Source organism: Prinia subflava, chromosome 16 (genome assembly GCF_021018805.1).
Source record: "Prinia subflava isolate CZ2003 ecotype Zambia chromosome 16, Cam_Psub_1.2, whole genome shotgun sequence".
NCBI classification, from domain to species: Eukaryota; Metazoa; Chordata; class Aves; order Passeriformes; family Cisticolidae; genus Prinia; species Prinia subflava.
The window spans coordinates 11,853,190-11,868,591 of NC_086262.1; the positions used below are offsets into that span (position 1 = coordinate 11,853,190).

Consider the following 15,402-nt stretch of genomic DNA (forward strand, 5'->3'; position numbering starts at 1 on the left):
AGAGCCCAGTGTCTGGGGCAGGGGGACCCCAGGGTACAAGTGAAATCAAACAAGGGATGGGACAAGGAACACAGCCAGTCCTGGGTGGAGATAGAGCTGTCCAAGTGCCTGCAGAGATTTTTCCTTATCTCTTTTTTGTTAAGTTTCATTTATTTATAACCTCAGACAGCTGCAAACAGCACATGGAGCCCTGCTGGAGTTGCTTACAAGGCTTTCTTATTCAAAAGTTTATTTGAGATTATTAGCTTGTGAGATCATGTATAAGGAACAATCAGATATATTCAGGAAAATTAGAAGCCCCTCTGCCCATGGTTACCCACTGCTGAGGCTGTGGGCGAATCTCTATGTACAAATCTGAGCACTCCACAATAAAAACCCTTTACTCCAGAAATCTAACAGGGCTTCAGCCTACAGGGATCAGTTAAGAAGCTGGTAGGGGTTATTTTGCTGCTTTTATTCTTCGTTCATGTAAGGAAGCTTAAGTTCTTCAGCAGGGGTGAGCTGCACTGCTGCCTGGGTGCTATTGGAGGTCGAGCCAAAGAGAACAGGATTTATGGATCTGACGTTGAAATAATTTTCCAGCCTGCTCTACCCACCTTCTGAGGGGACTTTGGTGGTGGTGGCAGCTCAGCCCTGGCTGATGCTCTGCAGCAGGGTAAGGGTGCCAAGGGATGCCCACTGTTAACTACATTGGAAAAGCAATGTAAGAGCAGAAAAGAAATAAAAAAAAATAGGAGCTGAAGGGGCAGGGATGCTGAAGGCAACTGCTGGCATCCTCTTCTACTCTCCTGTGGGGGAACAAGAGTTAGTCAGTAAAACAGCTCAAGGACTTCCCAAAACCCCTGTCCCTCGCAACCTCCCCCTCCCCAGCTGTCCGCAGGACCCTGGGGACACTTGGACACCCACCTTTGCCTGAGTTCAGCTTAAGCATGTCCACCCCAGAGAAGATCATCTCCTCTGGGTCTGCGGTGGAAGTGGCAGCGCTGGGAGCAGCAGTGCCTGCAAAGGGGGAGGGCAGGATGTGGGTGCTGGACCCCAGGGCTGCCCCATCATCCACCCCCATCCCTCTGCAGGGGAGAGCCTGCACCTACTGCTGAGCGGAGGGCAGGGGGGCTCATGGAAAACCCTGACTGCACACCTCAGCTCCAGCTACCTGGGCGGGGCTGTGGAGTTTGGGGTCCTCTCCAGCCTTAACATACTGGCACTCGATGGGTGAGGGGTGTTTCCTGCAGCCTAGACCCTCTCCTCTCCGTCCATGCACACTGCTCCTTCCTCTCCATCCCCTCCCTGGCCACCTACCGGGGCAGTCCAGCTTTCCCCGAGTCACAGTGCCCTCAATCTTGGTGCCGTTTTTGTAGGAGCACCAGCAGAAGCCAGTGGAGAAATGGCACTGCTTGGGCCGGTAGTCGCCGTTCTCATCGCACTGAGGGCGGAAGCCGCCCAGCAGATCATTCCCAAAAGTGGCCTCTGCTTGGCACTTAGTTTGCACTAGGGCAATAGAAACAGAGGGGACACTCTGTCAGCCCTCCAGGCCCTTCCCCTCAGCAGGAGATTCTATCCAGAAACAGTTAAAGGTGAACAAGCCCCTGACCTTTCTGAAGCTCTTGGGCTAACCAGGGATGGAGGGTTTGGGGTGGGGCTCCAGCTGTTCAGCTTTTTTTTCACCCCAAATGCCCCCACAGAAATGCTCTGTGATGTCCTAACACCCACGAAATGGGCTCCCCACAGAACAAATAGGGCAATGACTGGAGGGAGGGCTCGGTTCCCTGTGAGTTGCCCGATGCCAAGACCTCCCTGACCCTCCCCAGCCCAGCAGTCCCATCCCCAATACCTTTCTCTGCTGGGATTGCCTTGCGCTCCTCCGAGTTGGCGTTCTTGGCCATCTCAAACAGCAGCCACTTGTGCATCCAGGACTCAAAGGACTGCAATGAGAGGGTTCAGGGAATGGGAATGGGGGGAGTTCACCCCAGGGGAGCCATGTCATGAGCTCTGGCTTGGACAGCCAAGGTGGTGAACACCATCCCCTCCCTTGAGGAGGGACCATGCCAAGTGTGGCTAAAGCCCTAAAGCCAGACTTTGTTTATCCTGGTGGGAATACTCCAGAAAAGCACTCCTGGACAGAAGGCAGGTGGGACAGCATGACAAGCACTGACCTTCCAGTCCCCGTGAGTCATGGTGTTCCTCAGCCTCTTCAGGTTGTCCATCAGGTTGTCCTTCAGCTCCGGGAACATCTTGCTGGGGTCTGCTTGCTGCAGAGCAACCACCACAGTGAGGGCAAAGAGAAATGAGGTGGGAGGTGGGGGCTGGAGCTCTGCTGCTATCAGCCAGACATGCTACAGGAGGTCAGGAGCTCCCACGAGTTCTGAGCACCCCAAGAGACCCCAGACCAGTGCAGAAGGCAGCTGTGGGGTGGGGGTGGAGCAGGGGACCTTACCAGGAGCAGGTGCTTCACTTGGTCCTCGGTTTTGTTGCTAGCAGGGCCCTTGACCTCAAGAGAAAAGGCAAAGGGGCAGCGTGAGCATGGCAGCAAGGCCCGAGGGCAGCGGGCAGTGCCGAGCAGGGGTGGGTCTCTCTTACCGGAAAGTCTTCAAAGGGTGCAGGATGCAGGACACTCATGATCATAGGTGGGTTTGCCTTGGCCATCTTCAACTTATTCACTGGTTTGGCACCTGCCGAGGAAGGAGAACTGTGAGGGGCACCAGCCGGGTCGGGTAGTCCAGGAGGGTCCAGGAGAGATTCATCCCTTCTCCCCCTCCCCCTCCCACCACTCTGGTGCCCATGGGACTACTGACTGGCAGGCAGCTTCATCTTCAGAGCCTCCAGCTGCAGGTTCTGGGAGGTCTTGGTCAGCCTGCTGATCTGCTCGCTCTGCTGGTACACGAAGTAGACGGTGACGGCCTGGCCGGCGATGAGCAGGGCCACCAGGATGGAGAGGGTGGAGAAGGCGGCTTTGCGCCTCAGGTCAGCCCTGCGGGACACGGACAGGGAGCTCAGCCAAACACTGGCTACAGGAGGTGACATCCTGCTGTCACCCTCTCCCGGTCCCAGACGCTTCTGTCCCGGCAGTTTGCAGACAAATGCAAATTCCCTCATGGCAGAGAGCAGAAGTGAAACCTCAGCAGGAGCCTCACGCCCCCACCCCGGGAACCGAAACCCGCTGTGGGGGCGGGGGGGATGGGGCCACGGGAGGGGGACCGAAGGGCACGTAGGCGGGGACTGGGCGCTGCCAGGGGGAATTTTGGGGAACAGCATCACCCTGGGCATCGCCTTTTGCGGGATGTTGAAGCCACTTGGAATCTCGCTCACGAGAGGACACGACTCATGGGATGCTGGACTGCACTTAATTTTGAAAATGCTGTGCCAGATGCCGCCCCGCTGGGTGAAAGCGGCGCTGCCGAGGTGCGGCGCTGCCCGGGGAGGAGCGGCCCCTGCCCGGCCACGGGACAAGTCCCGAACGGGGCGCGCTGCGCGGGGAGTCTGCCTAGTGACTGCTGACGTCACGGCTACAGGGCACTCGATTGGCTGAAAGTTTCGGGTGGGAGTGTCCCCCCGTGGGGTTGGGACACAGGGACGAGTTGGGACATGGGGGGACAGTCCCACAAAGCCGCTTGGGTCCAGGGTCCGATCCTGCCCCATGGCTGCATCATCAGCAGGCCTGTCCCACAGCTTCTTTCCCACAAAGCTGCTTCCCCCGGAGCTTCATGCCATGGCTCTCTGCCCCACCCTGTGCGCCCTTGTCTCCGGCGGCCCAGACATGCAGTGACCCCTTTCATCCCGCTGCCACTCCGTGCCCTCTAATCCCACAGCCACCCAATTCCCCCATCCCACAGCCACCCCATGCCTCCCATCCCACAGCCACCCAATTCCCCCTTATCCCACAGCCACACCGTGCCCTGCTTTGCCTCACACATATGTTCTGGCCCTCTTAGCTCCACAATGTCCCAATCCCACAACCTGCACCCCATCTACTGCCTCATAGTCACTCTGTGCCCCCTTGACCCGACTTTATCCCCTTCCATCCCACAAGCACGCAATAGCCCCCTGCTCCACATCCCTTTTGTGCCCATTTCACCCTCCCCATGTGCCCCATCCCCGTGTCCCCAGCAGTGGCACCTCTGGGTGTCCCCAAGACTGAGCACACCGCTGGCGCGGTCAGAGATGAGGTCCCGCTGCTCCTCAGCCATGGCTCCGTTGGGCTTCCCGAAGACAATGAGCACCCCGAGTGAGGCTTCTGGAAATACCCTCGGGTCCCCACCCTGCCCTGACACCCGGGGGGGGAAGCAAAAAAAAAAGTCCTATTGGCTGCTGGCACTTGCATCACTCGTCGTCAGGCAGACCTGTGCTCCAGAGGTCTCCAGTTCAGAAATGATGCTGGACACAGCGCTGAGCTCCACCGCCGCTCAGTGGGGCTTCACTGCCCACACCACGCCACGGGCAGGTCACGGTGCCCAGCCTGGTGACACCGGTGCCATGGGCCCAGAGGCTCTGGTAGCCCTGGGGGGGCAGGAGGTGAGAAAAAAGAGGTGGCAGTGGGGGAGGTGAGAGGAAATGTGTGAGGAAGGAAGTGGGGTGCAGAGCTGAGACACCATGGGGAGGACCCCCCCACCAAAAGCTGAGCAGGACCTTCCGTGGGGGCACAGTGCCAGGGTACACCCCTCCTCCCTGGCCTCCTTCCCTGCTGCTGGGGAAAAGCTGCACTTGGGCTCAAGCCCCTCCTTGAGGGTCACTTTGGACCCTCCCTGTGTGGGGGTTCTTGGCCAGCACTTCTCAGGATGAGGGGGCGATGACTCAGGATCAAGAACTGATCAAGAGACCCTGATCAAAGGACCAAGGGCTTTCAAGCCCTCCTTCCTTCTGGCACTACCCTCTTTGCTTTGCCTGCAGCAGCTTCCAGGGGCTGAACCCCCAAAGCCAAGAGAGGAGGAACAGCCCCTTGAGTGACCCCAAAGCACCAGCGGGAATGAGGGTCACCAGCCCTCCCCCAGCCCTGCAAGTGCTGCATGGGCAGGGGCAGCCATCCACCCCATAATGCTGGTTTTGGTGGTTTTACACAATGTCCTAGAGCAGCCCAGGGGTAACACACCCCGATGGGACAAGGGTCACACTGAGCCCACCACCAAACTGGCTTCACTGTCAGGACTCAGCACGGCCATGGCCAGAGTTCAGCCAAAAGTGAAACTGCAAATGTACAATTAAAAGCCCTACCTAACCCTACCCAACCAGGCACTGGGGTGAGCAGGGACATGTTGTTTCACTGACTCCATTTCTTTTCCTGGTTCAGTCCTGAGCCTCCCAGCCGCCAGGGCAAAGGAATCATTCTGGAGCACTTACAGGAAATAGGGCAGGGTCTCCTGGCAGATGCTGCTCCTGGAGGAAATGTGGTGGGACGATGCTCCTGCTTTCTGGGTGGGAAACTGCAGCCCCACCCAGGGGAATGGTTCTGGTACCTGGGGTCTGGTCCCAGCCCTGCAGCCTAGCTGGGAAAGGCCTGGGCACCCAGGGGTTCACACAGCCCTGGCCCAGGGGTGTCCATCAGCCTCACCCCAGGTCTGTAACAAAGCTGTATTTAGAAACCATCAGAGGAGTTTGAAAAGAAAATAAAAAGGGAGAGGAAATTGAGAGAAAAGGGAAGAAAGAGAAGTAAAAAAAAGGGGAAGAAAAAAGGGGGAAAAAAGGAAAGAACACAAAAGCCTTCCATGCAATTTTTGTCTCTCCCCTCCTGGGCATTGGGACTTCTGGGGGACACACAGGTTTTCCTCACAGCCCCACCCCCCACTCAGCTCCTCATTTTGGGGCCACAATCCCTGCCTCGAGGCCATGCTCCTGGAGCATTCAGTGAGCCTCAGCCATAAGGGGAACCAGAGAAAGTCTGAACAGGAACTTCTCAAATGAAACCCCAGTGATTCCATTGAACCAGGCTGCCTCTGCAAACCACAAACATGGATGATAACCTGGGGGTGGGGAACAGCCCCCTTCCCAGGCAGGCTGAGCCCCTCGAGCCCCAGCCTGGAGGAGGACTGTCAGCCCTAAGTCAGCCCCTGCTCCACACACAGACATTCCCAGTAAGCTCTTCAGTGCTTCACACACGACTTTCTGCCCAGGGCTGTGACACCCAGTGTGTTCTCAGTCTGTGAATTGATTTTCCAGGGCAGACACAGACACTTTCAGAGAGCAGCTTCCACCCTGTCTGACCCTCCTCACTCTCCCATGGCCTGAGGCTGGCCATGAATCGTCACCACCCTGTTATCCCAAGGCTTTGTATTTGGTGCTGCCCATCAAAAACTTCACAAGTCTGTTTGGGGATAAAAAGCCACCTGGAGCAAGGAGAGATTTCAGGACTCTGATGAGGACCAGGCAGTGAAGTGGAATAACCCATCATTCACAGGAATTCACAGGAAGCCCTTCATCACCAGCTGGGCCTTGTCTCGCAGCCCTCAGTCTCCAGCCCCTGCACAAAGGTTTGAGGAACAGACCCACATTTCCCACCAACCCTGAGGTGACACCCTCAACAGCACAAGACCAGCCTGGGCAAATCTGAGGGAAAGGCTGAGCCACAGGGCTCACCGGTGACCACTGACTGTGTCTGGGGATGGAGCACAGCCCCAGAACAGCCCCATGCCCTCCACAGGATGAGCATCCCTGCCAGGGTGACACAGGGTGGGCAGGCACAGGGTCCCCCACCCATGCAGCCCAGAAGCCAACACCCAGCTACAGCTACAGGGGGGTGCAGGCAATCCAGTTCCTTTGCCACTCTGATGGAGGGACTTTCCCTCCAGAAAGCCCCAGGACATGGGCCAGGAACCCACCCTGTGCTGGGGCTTTGGTTTCTCTTCCTCATTCATCATTTCCTCTTTGTGGTTATGCATCAACACAGGAAGCTGCTTCAAAGACATCAGGTTGGCTGAGAAATCAAAGCAATTTTTGCCTTTAATTGTGCAGCAAGCCCAGGCACCAGCCTGCCATGGCACAGCACTGCCAGGGCAGCAGGTGGCACAGTCTAAGTGTAGAGTGATTCAGCTCAGCCCTGTGAGGACCTGCACGGCTCCAGCTTCCAAGGATTAAGGGTTAATAGAGTAAATCCACCTTCCCATGGAGCAGACACCTTTGCCTTTTTACATCTGCTCTATAAACCAGCAGGGCTGAACCAGCCTGGACCAGGGTGGGCAGCAGAGGGAGTGACTGGAAACATCTCCCCCTGCACCAAGGGATGAGCAGAGTCTGCTGAGTTTTTGCCCAGCAAAGGTCCTGTGTTGGATTTTTGCTGTAGAGCTCTCCCCAGATGCGCCCCATGAATCAGCCACAGTGATGTCCCCTGAACAGAGTAACTCACACAGAACACAGAGAATACAGAATCACTAGTTGAGAGAGAACTTTAAGATCATTGAGTCCAACCCAGCCCTAACACCTCAACTAAACGATGGCACCAGTGCCACATACAAATTTTTTTTAAACACATCCAGTGATGCTGACTCCACCACTCCTTCTTCAAAAGATGATACATCCTCTTTTTATTACCAAGTCCCTTTGAAAACTCATTGCCCATCCAGGCTGGACATTTGCCTCATGGACTCATCTTTTGGCACACAGGGACAGTCTGTTACTGTGCCCTCAAGATCTCTGCTTTGAAGCACGCCCACCTTTCCTAGTCCTTTGTTTTTAAGGGCTGCTTCCCAAGGAACTCTCTGCCTAAGTCTCCTAAATAGGCCAAAGTCTGCCCTCCTGAAATCCAATGTAAAAGTCTTATTGATGTTCCTCCTGATTTCACTGAATATCATGAACTCTGTAATTTCATTATCATATGCCCCAAGCGGCCTCCAACCACCACATCTCCCACCAGCCCTTCTCTATTTGCAAACAACAGGTCTAACACACTCCCTCCCCTCGTGGGCTCATCAGCTGTGACAAAATGTTGTCCTCCACACACTCTAAGAACTTGCTGGACTGCCTCTTATCTGGTGTATGAAGTTCCCAGCAGATGTCTGGTAGGTTAAAGTCACCTGCAAGAACAAGGGCTGGTGGTCCTGGAACATTCTGCTTGTAGAAAGATGAACTCCACACAGAGTTCAACAACACTCTAAGTACAGGAAAACACTGATCTGAACAGCAAATGGTGCACGTTTTAGACAGTAGGGGAGGTTTATTTGAACATTTTCCATGGCCACATATAACAAATAAAACACTATGGTTGTGCCAAGGGAAATTCTGGCTTAGGAACAGATGTCCAGGCAGAGAGAGGACTTTTTCCACAGAAAGTGGAAGTGATGCATTAAGAAATATTTTGCAGAAAATCCAGCAGCAGTTGCTCACTCCCAGCCCAGCTTTCTTTTCCAGGAGATTCAAAAGGTCATGACTCATTTTGAAAGCAGCTTTTGCTATATGAAGCCCAAGACCCCTGTGGCTTTGGATCAGCCAGACTGGTTCCTCTCCAAGCCAGAGGCACAAGCCATCTGTGGATGGAATTAGACTGACACCCCTTGGCTTCTGAGCTGACCCCAGTAAGAAAACACAGAGCTAAACAGAGGTTTAAGAGAGCTTTAATAACAGAAGGTGCTGCACCAGTTACAGACGACGTCCACGGCGACCACCCTTCCTGCGAGTGCTGTCGGAGGGGATGGGGGTGACATCCTCTGCGGGGAGAAAACCCAGAACAGTTACCTTCAAAGGAACCCCAGAAAGCACCTGGGCACAGCCATCACCCAACTCCTCAGCACCAGGACACCACAGGAGCCGCACACGTGCAAAAGGAACCCTCCGTGGAGTGAAGGAATTTGGGAACTTGCACAGGCTGGGAATCCAGGGCTTTAATGCTTAGCAAGCAAAAATCCCCATCTCCCATCCCACTTAAACCACAGCATTTCAAAAGAAACGCAGGATGCTCGAAGAGTTTTAAGCACAACTACCACCACTGCATCTTGTGACTTCCCCATGAAGTTCAGGACTCTCCCTACAACAACTGGAGAACTCCATTATTACTGAATCACTGAGACCAACAAGGTATTTGTTGATCAGCTGGGTGACATCAGAGGAGCAGCAGCATCCTGCTCCAAGCTGGGGTTTGCCCCACACACAGAAACCTGGGTTCCGAGTACTGCTCTCATCACCTCTACTGGTGAATTGTCAACTTAAGGATCTGTTTACACAAAATCCTTTCACTGGTGCCATCTAGGTGACCATGAAGAACATCCCAAAGGTAAGATCAAGCAGCACAGATACCTAAAAAGCTCATTTCCCTGAATAATCCCTTTTTTGCTCACTCACCAATGCGGCCGATCTTCATTCCAGAGCGGGCCAGAGCTCTCAGGGCTGACTGAGCACCGGGTCCAGGAGTCTTGGTCCTGGAGGAGAGTCAGAAACAACAATCCCTTTAATGACCCAAAAGCTGAACTCAGTTTACAAACAGCCATCAATATGAGAGTAACACTTTCCTCATGCCAAACCACTCTCCTTGTGTTCCACACCAATTCACCATCAGCCCCCACAGCCATGTCCCCAGCAGTGTCCCAGCCTGCTGCTGTACCTGTTGCCCCCAGTTGCACGCAGCTTGATGTGCAGGGCGGTGATGCCCAGCTCCTTGCACCTCTGGGCCACGTCCTGGGCCGCCAGCATGGCTGCGTAGGGAGAGGACTCATCTCTGTCTGCCTTCACCTTCATGCCACCGGTCACACGGCAGATGGTTTCCCTACAGAACGAGAAGGTGATGTTCAAAAGAAAGCCATTCCTTGTTCCTCCCCCAAAGCAGAATGTGGGTACACTCAGAACCTATTATTTCCAGGGTTACCAGATCAAGTGTTACCACACACTACCCTGAACACCATCTTTGTCAGAAGAGCTCACCAAGCCACCCATTTCACGTACATGCACCATGCATGAAGCCTGGCAGAAACTCAAGGGTTTTGGTGGAACCTTTTGCCAAAGCCAGTTTAAACTTTCACACTCGAAGGACTTGGGTACTGCAGCGAGGTGATGCCTGTCCCATACTCACTTGCCAGACAGGTCGGTCACATGGACAAAAGTGTCATTGAAGGAGGCAAAGATGTGGCAGACGCCAAACACATTCTCTCCTTCAGCAACCTGTGGTCCCAGGCTGATGACCTGCTCTTCCTTCTTCTCCTTGCCCTTACGAGGTGCCATTTCTGAACAACAGAAGAGATGTATGAGTGTTGGTAGTTTCTCAGCATTGTTAAAGGACATCATGAAATTCCTGCTATTTCAACCTTTTATCAAGCAAGAAAAATGAGTTATCACTGGCAAAACACAGGAAAAATTCTTTTAAGCCCCAGAATCCCCAGCTTTGCTGTATCCTGGCACACAGGTCATCACCTACAGCTGTTTAGTGGAGTCTCTTCTGCCACACTTCATGGCAGCTGATGTCCCCAGACCCCACCACAGCAGTGCACAATGGAGCTCCTTTTCCTAATAACCAGCAATGCTGAGCATTTCCCCTTGTTTATGTAGGTTTATGGAAAGAAAACACCAAACCAAACAACTACTACAGACCCAGTACTATCAGCAAACCCCGAGTCTGCAAACCTTTCGAGTACAACCTTGAGTTCTTCCATGTTATTGGTCTCCCACCCACATCCTTGGGACTAGCACAGCTAAGCCTGCTGCCCCTGAGGCCCACACCCAGGGATGGGAGACAGCAGGGGCAGCACTCGGCTGTGCTCGGTTTGTTGGCCGGATCCTGTGGAGCGGAGAAGAACGGTTCCCTATTGCCCTCTCCTGCCCAACTCCCGCTACAGCCGGCGCCCTGCACCGGGGAGATGCCCGGCCACTGCACCGAGGAAACCAACCCCAACACAACCCACGCTCACCCTCGGCGGTGTCCTCTCTACCAACAGCCCTAAAACATCAATTTACATCAGTGTCTGCGCGGCCACTCCGGCAGCGCCACATCCCGTTCTCGACACATCCATGGCGCACGGGCTCCACGGACAGCGCCGTCCCCAGCCCAGCGAGGCCGACACGGCAGACGCAGCACATGCTGTACCGCCGGCATCGAGCTCCGAGCGACGAACGCGCCGCGTTTCCCCGCGGCCCCGACGGCTCAGAGACCGGGGAAGGGCCGGCCCGGGGCCCAGCACCCCCAGCCAGGCGCTCCGCTACTCCAGCCCGGGGCTCTCCCGCGGCCCATGGCCCCGCTCCGCCGAGCGCGCTTCCCCCGCGTCGAGCGCGCTGCCCCGCGCAGCCCCGGCCCCGCGAGGGCGGGCGGCGGGCGCGGAGGCCGCGGCGAGGCGCGGGCGGGCGGATGGCGGCGGATGCGGCGCGGCCCGGACTCACCTGCCCGTCTGCTCCGGCAGCTGCCGCGGAAAGGAAGCGGCGGGGTCAGGGGGCGCGGGTCACCGCCTGACCCGGAAGGGATGGCGGGAGGCGGTGTGTCCGCTGCCGCAGGCGCAGGGCTGTGTCCCGAGCCCAATCCCGATTCCTCCGGGCCGGGACAAACCGTGACCGTGTCTCCCGAGGCCAAACCGGGCCGATCTCCCCAGGATGGCGCGGCCGCCTCTCCCCTCACACAATTCTCCCGCCGGCCCGACCGCCCCAAGATGGCGCCGGCCTGCCCCCGGCTCCCTCCCCAAGATGGCGGCGGGCGTGGGTGGGTGTTCGCGCTCCAGGCAGGGCCGGCCTGGGAGGGCTTTGGAAACGAAATGGTTTAAAAAACAACTGGAGGGAAATGGGTGGAATTCCAGCAAGCATCCTGCTTCCCCCTGGCTACGCCGCTGCAGTCAGCTCTGCCCCGGTTCAGCTGGAGCCAGGTTAGGGCGCAGGCCTTTCCCCCTCCGCTGTCGGGGCTGAGCTCGGTGAGGGGCCCTGGAGGTCTCCAGGGAGCTGCTTGTCCCTGCCGTGAGCCCTGACTGCGAGGAGGTGTTTGGGAATTGACCACAAGAGAATGTATGTGGTGGTTTAACATGTGTAAGTGGTACATTTCCATCAAGGAGCTGATGGGAGAGGGTTTGGTCCCGGTGATTCTCTCAAGAGCTCTGGCACATGATGGGAGAAGCAGAGACTGCAGATGTAAACTGTGAGGGATGGTGCAGGGACACCTCCCTGATCAGGTTTGTTCGATCTCAACAAAGAGAATGTCAATTTGTAAATTTTTACATAAAGGTGGTCCAGCAAGGCAATATTTCCTATTTCCAAGTGATTTAAAAAGTGCTCAGGAGAGTAAGGATGGGGAACACAAAAAACCTTTGGAAACAGAGGCACAATTAAATTGACTTTGTATCACTGATGAGATGCTTCCTGGGCATGATCCTGCCCTGCTTCACCTAGTGCTGAGCTGCCTCTGGGAAACAGCTCTGAGCCACGTGGGGCTGGGGAGTGAGTGACAGAGCAGGAGCACCCGTGGGTCCCCACGTGGGAATGCCTGACAGACCTTCAGATCTGCGCCCATAACTGTGCTCAGGGCTGGGCTGGTGGAGGAGAAGCAGCTGGACAAGGGAGGCTCCTTATAACAGCACTGCTAGTGAGGCTGCGCAGTCCAAAGGCCTGAAAACATCTGCAGGGAGAGTCCTGCACTCTGCTTGACTCATAGTATTTGGTACTGGCCCGTCAAAACCTTCTGCCTCCCTTCTCGTGTCCATCACCTCTGCAGCTGTGGGTTGCTATGTGTTTTCAGGGTAGCATCCACTTGCCCATATTGCCCGTCCACATTTTCTGTACCTTTTCCTTTCTCTGGCCAAGCATTCCAGGATGCAAACCTCTGGGCTGCCACCAGGGAAAAGAAGTTTGATCCTTAAGGCTCCCTGTCCCCCTGCACCGCCCCCACCCGTGCTGGGATTTTAGCCTGGGAAAGCTCTCTGTGCTCAGGGATGTCACTGTAACCCCTGTCGTGACCCAGTGAACACCTTCACTTGCTCCTGTGTTTGATACACTTCTGCCACTGCAACAGGGATCTTCCTGTTTGAATATTGAAGGAGAAGCTTTTAAAATATACATTGTCAGAGCTGCTGTAATTCCAGCCGGGAGCTCCAGTGACAGCAGCTGTGGCCTGATTTGGAGGAAAGGGGAAGGAAAGAGTCAGCAGCAGGGAGTGCTGCAGAGCTCAGGCTGTGTCAGGATGTGTGTGGTGTAGGTGCCCTGTCTGAGGAGGAGGCTGGGGATGGTGAGGGGTGCACAGGCAGCCAGGCAGGGTGGGTTTGTCCCCATGGAGCCACGTGCAGTGCTGTCTGTGACAATCCTCCAAGGGGACTCTACGAGCCTGTGGATATTCCCCTGGAACAGATGCAAGCCAGAGGCAAGGAAATGGACTGGCCTCCACTTAATGGGCAACAGGCTGAAATAACCATATGAGCTGCTAAAAGAATTAACCCACTGGTTCAAAATCCTGTGCTGCCTTCAGCACCAAAGTTGCTGGGAGACAGACTGCTCCCGGTCCCTCCAACCTCTGAGCAGGATGGAGCTTTCTCCACTCCCTAGGACACATTTTTCCCTTTCACTTTGCCTTGCACTAGTTCTGGTGTGTCTGCAAGGGAGCTGCCTGTCCTGCAAACTGTTCCTGGGGCTTGAATGCCAGCTCCAGCTAGGCTATCCTGCTGCTGAGGACAGCACTGAGAGCCTTCCCTGGCTGGGATGAGAAGGGAGGCACCCAGCAGGGGCTGCAAGGATTGCATCCTCCAGCCTGGCTGGGAAGGATACTCAGGCCACTGTGGGGTCAGTGCCAGAGATGATGTGTGTTTGCTTTGAGAAATCCCCCAGATTTAGTTCCTTAATGGGTAATTAACATTCCAGCTGCTCTTTGGTAATAGCCTCTCCAGCCCATGGGAAACCCACAGACAGGGTGACGCTGCAGGCAGATTTCATAACTCAGCCGGTGACTAAACAGAAAGGCCAGGCAAATGGCAATGCTGCTCCTAACATCTCCTGCAGGGCTTTGGCCTTGGAGTAAACTAGTTCAGGCTGAGAGGGGTCAGTGGGAAGTGACTGGCCTGACATGCAAAGGCCCCAGCTCCAGGCTGTCCAGGAGAAGGAATTTTTGGTGCTCAGATATCACCATTTCCATGGCTGTGACTTGCTCCCACGAACCATAGACCAGTGGCCTTACTGGTGGCCTTGAAACGGAGACTGGAACCAAAAGAGGCCAAAATTCCCCCTGCAGCAGGCTGAACCCCAGCTGTCTGCCTGATACAGAGCAGGGTCTGCAGCTGGGGCTCTCTAATGGACCCCTCAAGATGACATCTCTCCTCTAACAGCCATGGCAGAGACATTCAGTGTCCCAAATGCACCATTCAAAGGTAAAACAACAACAACAACAAAAAACCAACCCAACTTTTCCATTTGCTTTTAAGGCCATTTTTAGTTTCAAGAAGGGCAGTTGGTGCATGCACACATGTAAAATGATGTGTCAGAAACAGGCGTAAGAAGATTAAAACAGAAATCTCCAATGCTGAAGTTAAAGCACTTAAGGAATTGGCAGAGACTTCAAGAGCGAGTTTCTGGTCCTAATGAAGTTGGTGGAAGTGCTGCCATGGACTTCAAGGGGACCATAATGTGGCTGTAACTCAGTAGGGAGCTGGAAGTGTTGATTAATAAATTGGAAACAATGTGGAGGAAAGCCACTGAACTGCTTTCTGACAGATGTGCTGAAGAAGAGCCTGTAGCTTAAAGCACACAGGAAAGGAATTGGTTTCCTTTGTATTTGCAAACAGAAGACAGGCAAGAAAAAAAGCTACCTGATACTCATGTAAAATGGCAGAGCTGGTATTAGTAAATCCCAGTGCCTTTCTGAGCAGCTGTTTCCAGTGAGTTGTTTTTCCTTAAAAAAAAAAAAAAAGTATTCACAAATGCCAGACCTAGAATTCAACAAATTCCTTTTTCTCAGAAGAAATTATTCAGTGGAAAACTTTACCGCTTGAGATTGTGGATTCTGCAGATTGTTCTTGGAGTTTGGTGTGTGCCTTTGATTACTCATTGCTGGCTTTTTGCTCAATGATTTGTGCATGAATCTCCTCTGGCAGAGGTTAGTATGGCCTCAGAATGCTGTTCCCTGGGGAGATACTTTTTTCAGGCTGAGTTTGCAAATCATTTAAGGCTGAAAAAAAAAATCCCTTTAATACCCTTTACAGCAGTTCGCTGTTGAAAAATTTGCTGCTTTCAAGTAACTTTGGCATTTGCAAAATATTCAGGTATCTTCAGAGAAAATGCTTGTGAGGGAAGTGAAATGTTTAAGGATAAGAAGTCTTTGACTTCAGTGAACACTTAGAAAACTTGCAGCCATAATAGTCTGCCATTCTTTGTGTCTCTTGCGCTACAATTTCCTTTCTTGTTTTCCTTTTGTTTGTTTATCTGCTTGCTCCATTTGATTGAAATTGCTTCCTCGACTCTTGTTCAGTCGGAAGCTCTCCCTGAGTATGCTGCCTAAACCAAACCCAGCAGACCTTCCGCCACATCTCATCCCCGTGGTCT

General features: G+C 54.3%; 2 protein-coding genes across 3 annotated transcripts; both read right to left on the minus strand.

The window, feature by feature from the left end:
* Positions 1–212: 212 nt before the first annotated feature.
* CD74 (CD74 molecule) lies at positions 213–4,261 on the minus strand. Of its 2 annotated transcripts, XM_063413226.1 has the most exons (9): positions 4,114–4,261; positions 2,793–2,968; positions 2,578–2,669; positions 2,435–2,488; positions 2,154–2,249; positions 1,832–1,922; positions 1,300–1,488; positions 907–999; positions 213–788 (listed from the first exon to the last, which is right to left on the minus strand). In XM_063413226.1, exons 1-9 carry the CDS (start codon positions 4,182–4,184, stop codon positions 781–783), a joined length of 870 nt encoding a protein of 289 aa, XP_063269296.1. In that variant the 5' UTR covers positions 4,185–4,261; the 3' UTR covers positions 213–780. The 2 variants fall into 2 exon arrangements, with proteins under 2 accessions (XP_063269296.1, XP_063269297.1); XM_063413227.1 differs by lacking the exon at positions 1,300–1,488.
* Positions 4,262–8,518: 4,257 nt separating this feature from the next.
* RPS14 (ribosomal protein S14) lies at positions 8,519–11,439 on the minus strand. The gene is made up of 5 exons (XM_063413555.1): positions 11,281–11,439; positions 9,983–10,133; positions 9,518–9,679; positions 9,259–9,335; positions 8,519–8,627 (listed from the first exon to the last, which is right to left on the minus strand). The coding sequence occupies exons 2-5, from the start codon at positions 10,129–10,131 to the stop codon at positions 8,560–8,562; spliced, it is 456 nt and encodes a 151-aa protein (XP_063269625.1). The 5' UTR covers positions 10,132–10,133; positions 11,281–11,439; the 3' UTR covers positions 8,519–8,559.
* Positions 11,440–15,402: the final 3,963 nt, after the last annotated feature.